We start from the raw sequence: 10618 nt of genomic DNA, 5'->3' as shown, positions 1-10618 counted from the left end.
CTGTGCCACCTTGCCCCATAGGAATGTTTCAAGGAGTGTTTTTACTGTGAGCAGGCCCAGGGCATTTACGTGCAAAGTCTTCTCCTCTTTTGACTAAAGCCTTGAATGAAGAAATTGTTGAGTTGAGCCCTTGAACCTGTCATCAATGCATTCGTTGTGACAGGAGGCTGAGGTTATAGGGGAGACATGCCACTCTGGACATTGGAGGGTATCAGACACCAGAGGAGGGATTGCTGGGTGGTTCTCATGATGGTTGGAGAGTCTTGAAGTGGGTTGAAATTGGCAGTGAACCACAATTGCAGGGGCATTATTCAGAGTCTGACATGGCATGTGACTGACATGGCAGATGACATGCACCCAAAGATCACCTGCACCCACAGCTGTCTGTACCAAAGACACTGAAGGATGGACTGATGAAGCATTGTGAAAGGAGGAAGGCTGTCTGTTCTTTTGAATCCAAGATTGCCCCAATGAATCTTATCTGTTGAACAGAGATCAAGAGAAATTTCTCTTGATTCACAAGGAGGTTGATTGAAGCACTGGAGAAGGTCCAGGACGGTATTTATGTTTGCCATGAACTGTCTTTTGAAGGGGGGTATGACATGGCAGTCATTTATGTAGGGATACAGGGCACCTTGCTGACACAGAGAAACTGTCACCACTGCCATGACTTTCATGAAAACACAAGGATCTGTGATTGTGAAGTTGAAGGGTAAGACCCAGAACAAGTATACTTTCCTCTCCACTGTGAAGGCCACTATATTTTGGGGGGATGCTGCAGCAGCCAAGAGTAGGAGGTGTTTTTATCACAAAGGCTGACCCCTAACAAATCTGGTATCATCCAGGAATAAATGTTCCACAATTTAAGAACGGCACACACTTAGATACAAAATCTCAGAGACACAACATTAAAATATCTCAAAATTTAAAAATATTTTTCCTTTCCAAACAATAGACATTTTACTATGTCCTTGGTTAAAATTTGGTATAATTATTTGGGAAGGCCAAACGGGGTGTTAAAGCCTCTGGGGTGTGAGTTGGGTAGTCTTATTTTACATTATCAACCAGGCTACTATTCATTTGTTTGAAAAATCAGGGATTCAAATTTTCTGAACATAATCACATTTGCATCTATAAATAAGCTCAGAATTGTTGCTGAAACACATGCTAGCCACTATCCCTTACCTTTTCTTGAGGCGATTTAAATGCTTTTCAATTTCACTGTGATTTTCTGTCGTTTTATACAGAATAGACCTGGAAGAAGAGAATAAAATTTACTGAACTTTTTTTTTTTTTACATGCAGACATTTGCGGGGCGTGTGTGTGTGCCATGCACCTATTCTTAGGAATATCATGGGAGCATCTTGCCTTCAGTTCCCAGGTGTCTTTTCAATACAGAATAGTAATGTAGTGGTCAATTTAAAAGTAACCTCCTATCTTATAGAGATAAGATACAACCTTTGTCTCCAGAAGATAATAAAAATATGATATATAAATGCTAAGCAAATTGTTTTACCTAGATTAAGAAAATTGTTTTAGATGGATTGGAACTCAACATGGAAATTCATTTCTGGGGGTGTAGTGGAGCAATCTACTGTCTTATGTGTATAGAGATGATGTAGCATCTTTGAGATTAAAAGCAAAAAGAAGTTTGTAGCATGAGCTTTTTTAGACTTTAGTCTACTTCTTCAGTTGCTTATGGTGGAGTGGAAGCCAGGTACAGACAGGAGTACAGGAGATTAAATGAAGAAAACTGAAAAGGAATGTTGGCTATTGTAGATCCAGTCAGCATGGGTAGAGCCCATGAGCTCTACATGATATGTAATTTGGAAAGGGCTCTCCACACGTAGATTCTTGGTAACGACATCCCATTGTTTTCACTTGTTGAGAAAGGAGATATTGGCCTGTTACAGACTGCCAAAATAAAGCTGCTTCGGGTCTCTTTGGAGGTATGCTGTTTAAATGATGCATGCATCCTAAGAATCCAGAAGCTGCACCAAAGCTGCACTCCAGTGCTTAGGAATGGAGTGTGCCTTTGGCGCGACCTCCAGACTCTTAGGACCCATGCATCATTTAAATAGCATATCTCCAAAGAGACCCGAAGCAGCTTTATTTTGGCAGTCTGTAACAGGCCATTGTTAAGGTTGCTGTTGGTTTAATTCCCTCAGCAGTAAACCTTATGGTCACAACCTTGTCTATTCCCTTGTAAGGAAAAATAACATCCAGGAAGACAAAGGTTTATAAAAGAACTCTCTTTTACTATAAATTGCAAAGAACACAACAGCTTTAACAGACTTTCTTCAAACAGAGTCTTAAGTAGAGAGCTGAGCTGCCTTTTTACCTCAGACACAATAGCAGAGAAAAGGGGCATGGCTTACAGCCTATTTGTCTGATCACTGACAGAGAGAACACAAAAGTTCTACGCCACAGAATATTCATTTTGATTCTTAACACACACTTGTAAATAAGGAACAGAATCTTCACAAGCCAAAAATCTAACAGATATCTGTATGTATCTGGGCAAGTTTGGTGAAGAGGTTGAGGGATTTCCACTTCGTTCGGCTAAATTTGGTGCTTTCCATAGTGATAGAATTTAAAGATATAGCAGTGTTTGTAGAATTAATATGTATAGAGATTTTGTACCACCTTTCAGACTAATTGGGGAGAAAAAGAAGTTTGTAGCATGAGCTTTCGTAGACTTTAGAGCCCATACAGACAGGCCAAAATAAAGCTGCTTCGGGTCAATTTGGAGGTATGCTGTTTAAATAATAAATACGTTCTAAGAGGCCAAAAGCCACTATACTTCTATTGATGCAGCCTAAAATTGCATTGGCCTTTTTAGTTGCCACATCGCACTGTTGAGTCATGTTCAACCTGTGGTCTACTTGGACTTCCAGATCCCTTTCACATATCTATTAGGCAGCATCAATAGAAGTATAGGGTCTAGATCATGGGTAGTAATAGTGCCACTCTATTATGCTCTGGTCAGGCCCCACCTGGAATATTGTGTCCAGTTCTGGGCATCACAATTTAAAAAGGATGTTCTTTGAGAACTCCTGGAGAACAGGAGAAGTCCCAGAAGACTGGAGGAGGGCAATTTTTGTCCCCATCAAAAAAAAAAAAAAAAAGGGGGGGGGGGAGGATCCCAACAATTATCATCCAGTTAGTCTGACATCTATACCAGGAAAGATTCTAGAGCAGATCATTAAACAGAGAGTGTATGACTATCTAGAAGGCAATAATATAATCACAAAAAGTCAACAGGGGTTTCAGAGAAACAAGGCATGCCAGACAAACTTGATCTCTTTTTTTGATAAAATTACCAGCTTAGTAGATGAAGGCAATGCTGTGGATATAGAATATCTTAATTTCAGTAAGGCCTTTGACAGGGTTCCCCATGACATTCTTGCAAACAAGCTTGTAAAAATCAGGAGTTCTCAAAATTATTGCCAGTGGCTCCGATACTACATTTGGCAGTTCTTTTAATACTCTTGCATGTAGTTCATCAGGTCCTGGAGACTTATATTCATTTAGATTAACCAAGTATTCCTGTACTATCTCCTTACTTATACTGTGCTGAATTTCCCCTATTCTCTCCTTGAGCACCCTTTGCCTTTTCTGAGAAAACTGAGGCAAAGAAGGTGTTGAGTAATTCTGCCTTTTCTCTGTCCTCTGTCAGCATTTTGTCATCTTCTCCACGCAGTGGCAGTACCATTTTCTTCTTCTTCCTTTTGCTGCGGACATATCCAAAAAAGTCCTTTGTATTGTTCTTAACCTCTCTAGCAAGCCTAGGTTCATTCTGAACTTTAGCTTTTCTAACTTTACCCCTACACATGCTAGCTATTTGTTTGAATTACCCTCTGGTGATTTCCTCATTTTTCCATTTCTTATACATGTTCCATTTAAAATTTAGCTCAGCTGAAAGTTCCTTAGTCATCCATCCTGGTCTCTTGAGACATCTCCCATTTTTTTTCCTCATTGGAACGGTTTGAAATTGTGCCTACAGTATCTTACTTTTGAGAAACTCCCATCCATCCTGAACTCCCTTCTCTTTTAGGCCTGCTAACCACAGGATCATGCCCACTATTTCTTTTAGTTTACTAAACTCCACTCTCCTAAAGTCTAGAATGCATGTCTGACTATGCCTGGCTTCTCCTCTCCACTGTATAACAAACTCCAAAATGTAAACATTTTAATTTGAAGTCACACAACAACAAGATGTCTACATATATTCATTTCTAATAGGAACAATACTGTAATAATAAATTAATAAATAAATGTTTTAGTGATAGAGGTAAATGATATCAAAGCCTAATAATTTTGGATTGTTAATGTCAATCAAGATTTCTAATACAGTGGGCACTTGTTATCCGCTGGGGTTTGGTTCCAGGACCACAAGCAGATAACAAAATCCATGGGTGCTCGTCCCATTAAATACAATGGCATAGGAAAATGGCGCCCCTCGTATAAAATGGCAAAATCAAGGTTTGCTATTTGGAATGTATATTTTCATTGAATATTTTCAAGCTGTGGATGCTTAAATCTGTGGATAAAAAATTTGTGGATAAGGATGATGGACTGTACATAAAATAATGTTTCACAGTATTACTATCATAAACAGGATTCAAACTCTTTTAATTAAAATGTTTCCATAAAACAAAAACAAACAAACAACCCCCCAAAACCTGGCTTAAATCTAACCAAATATTTTAAACCAAAAGAATGAGAATTTGGTTGCTGTATTTAAAACTTGCTTTTTACTAACTCTGTTGAAGATAAACAATCTTTTGTGTTTTCTGAAGCTTTCCAAGGGAAACAAATGTAGTCAGTACTTACGCTAGTAACCAATGCACTGTAGCTTCCAGATGCTCTCTAGTGCTCTTTGAAAGTGGTTGCCATTTTGCTTGTTGGGTTGCAGTTGCCTTCAGTACTCCTGTGTTCAGACATGTTAGTTTTGCTGGTGAAGAGAAATAATATTTGTACATATCATAGCTAGATGGAATATTGTGCTGGAGCACTATGTGTTATGATAACACTTTGTGCTGTACAATACTTATTTATGACAAAAAGAGTTTCACAATTTTTATATGTATTATCCTATTATTTCTTAGATTGTACACCATAGGAAGGTTTACTCTTTTATATTTATTGATTTTATGTACAGTGCTGTGCAAATCTACAGCGCTATATGAAATAATAATAATAATAATAATAATAATAATAATAATAATAATAATAATTGCGCCTTTCCAACAAAAGCCTTGAAATCCTTATGACACTATACTAGATTTTATTGTAAATCATTTGTTTGTCTTTTTATTCCATACTAAATGTAACCCAAACTGGCACAGTGTGCACGTACCTCATTCATGTAAATGGGGCTTGAGCATGGGCTGAATTTATTTTACATAACGGATCCCCCGTATAAAGCAAGAGCGCACTGTATTGACATTTGAGGGGGGAAACTCAGTAATTCATAGGAACTACATTGAAGTATACTTAAAATAATTGGTATTAAACAAACTATTTGTTTAACTTTGTGAGATTGAATTTGTTTATTGGAATGTATTTTTTCAAATAAAATTTAAAAAAAAAAGAAACAATAAAATAAAATGAAATTCATATCATGGAACTTGCAAAAGGAAACAAGTTTATCACTTATTAGAAAAAGAAACTCTCATAAGAAAACAAGATATAAAATATCTTAAACATCTGAAATTGGGCCAAAACCTTTTTTTAACAGTAAAAGACAAAAAAACTGGAATTGCAATGTATGTTGGGAAGCATATTCCTGCAAAAGAAATCTTGAATGATAAAGAAGGGAGATACTTTGCTGTGGAAGCACAAATATACGGGGAGGGTGATTTGATTGTAGGCCTCTATGATCCTTTAAGAAAATAATGCAAAATTTTATAAGGTATTTACAAAGAATTTACAACAACTGAGCATTTTATATTGACAGGGGATTGTGAACGGGTGGTGAACCCCATGATGGATAGATTGTCCAGTAAAACAATTAAAGAAAATCAAGGGAGACGGAGTCTGTGATTACTAGATCCATGGAGACAGGAATACGGAAACTCTAACCTTCTACTGAGAACCTCACTGTTCTGCTTCTAGAATGGATATGTTCCTTATCTCGAAAGAATTGTTCAAAGAAGTAAAAAATTTGAAGATGATTGGAAAGAAAAGTTCCAATCATAACCCCATTATAATGGAATGGAAGCAATCAACAAAAGAATTTTCATGGAGGTTAAACAAATATTTATTAGGAGATGAGACTGCTTTAAAACAAACAAAGGAACAGCTGAAATATTAGAATCATAGACTCATAGAATCGTAGAGTTAGAAGAGACTGCAAGGACCATCCAGTCCAACCCCCTGCCATGAAGGAAATCCAAATCAAAGCATCCCCGACAGATGGCCATCCAGCCTCCGTTTGAAGACCTCCAAGGAGGGAGACTCCACTACACTCCTAGGAAGTGTGTTCCACTGTCGAAGAGCCCTTACTGTCAGGAAGTTCCTCCTAATGTTGAGGTGGAATCTCTTTTCCTGCAGCTTGCATCCATTGCTCTGGGTCCTAGTCTCTGGAGCAGCAGAAAACAAGCTTGCTCCCTCCTCAATATGACATCCCTTCAAATATTTAAACAGGGCTATCATATCAACTCTTAACCTTCTCTTCTCCAGGCTAAACATCCCCACCTCCCTAAGTCGTTCCTCATAGGACATGCTTTCCAGACCCTTCACCATTTTAGTTGCCCTCCTTTGGACATGCTCCAGTTTCTCAATGTCCTTTTTGAATTGCAGTGCCCAGAACTGGACATAGTATTCCAGGTGGGGCCTGACCAAAGCAGAATAGAGTGGCACTATTACTTCTCTTGATCTAGAATGTGATCTAGGGCACCAACTGAGGTACTGTGTGAGAGAAACTTTGACAATTCCCCCACTTCCTTTTCCTGATATTCCAAACCTTCTCCTTCAACACTGTGATTGTTGCTTGCTGCTTCTACCTGGATAATCACTTACATGATCTTGGCTGAGTCCAAATCCACAGCAGTCTGGAGATCAAAATCCACCACTACCATCTCTACAACACCAGTTGCCATATCGTGATGTGTTGGAGAAGACAGTAGTAGTGCCAGCAATCTCCAACCCCACTGTTCTGACAGAAGCAGCTGAAGAGGTGTGGCAGCATCATGTGAGGGTTCAAGGAGGCATGAGTTCTTACCAGTCTTGAAGGAGGCAGTTAGGAATATCTCTCACTATGCAACTATATTTCTTGGGCAAGATAGACAACATGCCCATCCTTGTGGAGGTTTTTCCCATAGGTGACATAGGAGAGGAAAGGAGGGGAGGATACATAAAAGTTAAGTTAAAAAGGGGGGAAATGCTGAAGGAGGAGCAAGAGCACAACAAAAATGGATAGAATTAAGATGGAAGTAAAGTGGTAATACAGTCTGTTTTGAATTATGTATGGCAAGGAAAAAAGATCTGGAAGGTGAAGTTAGGGATCTAGTTTTAAAACTTTCAAAAGAAAGACACATAATTATTTGCCCAGGCTGAACAGCAGAAGGAGTTAACCCATTCATGAATGGCTCTATCTCCACTGACAGAGAAAGTAACATTCTAAGGGAATGGGCAACTCAATAACTGGACAGGACCCACTCCAAAGCTGTTTTTGTACTTCTTGGGCTTTCACCTTCCAAAGTGGGGCAGAGTAACTATGCCCCCAAAAGCCTCTAGGAAGGTACAAAGGTCATTTACATTGACATGGCAGTTTTTTTCAAAATGTAACAGTCACTTCCAGTTTTAGGGAAAAGACCGCCCACAGGATTCCAAAAAGATGAAAAAAATTCAAAGCAATTTAATACCTTCTCGATGCACTGTTCTCTTCTGTTTTTTCTTGACTACTTGTGCATCCTGCCATAAAGAAATAAAACAGAAACATAAATGTTTGAAGTGCAACCTGGCTTACAACCCACAGTTTACAAATTGAAGACTACACAGACATTTAGGGTTCTTATTAAAAGTTTAATCAGTCATCATACAGTTCCTCATAGGCCTGAAACACATGGGCCAAATAAGGCGGCTTCTGGCTGCTTTGCGGGTGTGGAGTTCAAGCGATGCAGACTCCAGAGTGGCCGGAAGCTGCTCTGGCACCACAATTTGGTCCTTTTGATTGAATCAAAAAGGAGTGGATTAAATCCAACTCCTGGTGGTGCAGTTTGGAACCACAGTGGTGGCCAGCTTAAGGGGCAGACTGTGAAGGTCTGGAAACCATGCCTTATGAGGAAAGAATTAGGGCACTAGATATGTTTAGCCTGGAGAAGAGACAGTTAAGGGGTGATATGATGATAACCCTCTTTATATATTTGAAGGGGTGTCACATTGAGGATAGAGCAAGCTTGTTTTCTGCTGCTCCAGAGACTTGAACATGGAACAATGGATGCAAACTCCAGGTACAGAGATTCTAACTCAATATTAGGAGGAACTTTCTGACAGTAAGAGCTTTTCGACAGTAGAACACACTCCCTCGGAATGTAGTGGAGTCTTCTTCCTTAGAGGTCTTTAAACAGAGGCTGGATGGCCATCTGTCAGGGAAGCTTTGACTGTGATTTCCTGCATGGCAAGCGGGACTGGGCTGGATTGCCCTAGTGGTCTCTTTCAACTCTACAATTCTATATCTTGCTTGTGTTCTGTTTAGACCATATCCAGTCTTTGCCTCAACAGAAAGCACTTTTGTGCAAGTCATCTAACACATTTCTACCACATCAGATCCTGACCAAGGAATTGTAGTTTTATTACTTTACATATTATTGCATATTACCTACTGTTGCTGCCTAATATTGCATATTAGATTTTTGTTTTGTTGTTAACCACCACTGAGTCATGCTCGACTCATAACAACCCTGGGGATGAAACTTCTCCAAGACTTTCTGTCCTCACTGCTCTGTTTAGATTCCACGTACAACCTCCTAATAGAGTCCATCCATCTAGCATGTGGCCTTCTTCTTTTTCTACTTCCCTCTACCTTTCCTACCATTATTGTTTTTTTCCAATGGGTCCTCCCTTTGCATTATGTGTCTGAAGTATGGCAGCCTCATTTTTGACATCTTGGCTTCCACAGAGAGATTTCTGACTTAATCTGCTCTAGGACCCGTTTGTTTGTCTTTTTGGCTGTCCATGGATTCCTCAATACTCTTCTCTGGCACTACACCTTGAATGAATTGATTTTCTACCTATTTTCTTTCTTATCTGTCAGCTCTCACATCCATACATGGTAATAGGGAAACGATGTCTTATATGATTCTAACTGGTGCTCAATTATATATCTTTGCATTTGAGAATCTTTACTAGTTCTTTCATAGCCACCCTCCCCATTCTTAATCTTCTTCTGATTTCCAGTTCCTGGTTCAATTACTACTTTTATTTCCTAATTGTTTAGGTTGGATTTGTGTAGATTCTCTGTGGTCATTATTTTTGTTTTCTTTATGTTTAACAGTAAGTCTGCCTTTGTACTTTTCTACTTGATGTTCCTTAATAGTTGTTCCAAGTCTGTGATGTTTTCAGCTAGTAGTATGGTGTCATCTGCGTATCTTAGACTGTTGCTAGTCCTTCCTCATTTTTCCGCCCTAAGTGCAGTACTATACATTTCTCCCTGTTGAAGTTCATTTTGTTAGTTTTGGCCCAGTTTTCTAATCTTTTCAGGCATACTGGAATTATCTACTCCTCCTAATTTGGTGTCATCTGCAAATTTGATAAGTATGCCCCCAATTGTGTCATCCAAGCCATTGATAAAGATGTTAAATAGCACTGGGCCCAGGACAGAAGCCTTTGGCATTCCACTGGTCATTTCTCTCCAGGATGGAAAGGAGGCATTGTTGAACACCCTTTGGGTTTGGCCAGTCAACCAATTACAAATCCATGTAACAGATACCCTCTCTAGCCCACATTTTACAAGCTTGTTCGCAAGAATGTCATGGAGAACTTTGTCAAAGGCCATACTGAAATCAAGACATGCTATATCCACAGCATTCCCTTCATCTACCGAGCTGGTAATTTTATCAAAAAAAGATATCAGATTTGTCTGACATGACTTGTTTCTCTGAAACCCATGTTGTTTTTTGTGATTATGCCATTGCCTTCTAGAAGCTCACAGACTCTATGTATAATGATCTGCTCTAGAATCTTTCCTGTAATTTCAGATACAAAGTTTCCATTCATGAAGCTATTCTCTCCAAGCATTGCTTTTCTTTTGAAGATACTTACTTCTCTCTCCACATTTGTCTTTCGTGGTCTTTCATTTGAACCCTTTTTTCTTCTGGGATGTTCTATTTGCTCTTTAGATTTTCTCACCTCCATGACTCCTCTTGTCTTGCTAAAAGAACAATGTAGAAATTTGAAGACTTTGAATATTAGAAACAAATAATCATTCTAAACATCCCAATGTAATGAGCAAGGTGGCTTCCTAAGATTAAACTGATCCTTATGCCAAGCACACACAAACAGCAAACCCTTGATTATTTACTCATGACATAAATTATAGTTTAACGTCTTATGATTTAACAACTGTAGCGTAACAAGATTGAGTCACAGCTGCTCTGAGTCCCACTTCTGG

General features: G+C 38.9%; 1 protein-coding gene across 4 annotated transcripts in view; it reads right to left on the bottom strand.

Moving 5' to 3' along the window:
• The window catches only part of CENPQ (centromere protein Q), a 27950-nt gene extending 17570 nt beyond the window's left edge, over positions 1-10380 (bottom strand). For 2 of the 4 annotated variants that reach the window (XR_006102543.1, XM_042455229.1), the window contains exons 1-4: positions 10270-10380; positions 7872-7920; positions 4837-4957; positions 1186-1254 (exon numbers count right to left, since the gene is read on the bottom strand). Coding sequence is in view for 3 of the 4 variants with exons in the window: in XM_042455229.1 (XP_042311163.1) it covers positions 1186-1254; positions 4837-4957; positions 7872-7920; positions 10270-10362 (332 nt within the window). In the remaining variant the exon portion in view is untranslated. The remainder of the gene's footprint in view (positions 1-1185; positions 1255-4836; positions 4958-7871; positions 7921-10269) is intronic. The other 2 variants (XM_042455310.1, XM_042455144.1) reach the window with 2 other exon arrangements.
• Between the last annotated feature and the right edge of the window lie 238 nt (positions 10381-10618).

This window comes from Sceloporus undulatus, chromosome 1 (assembly GCF_019175285.1).
Source record: "Sceloporus undulatus isolate JIND9_A2432 ecotype Alabama chromosome 1, SceUnd_v1.1, whole genome shotgun sequence".
Lineage (NCBI taxonomy): Eukaryota > Metazoa > Chordata > Lepidosauria > Squamata > Phrynosomatidae > Sceloporus > Sceloporus undulatus.
This window is presented reverse-complemented; position numbering and strand designations above follow the sequence as displayed.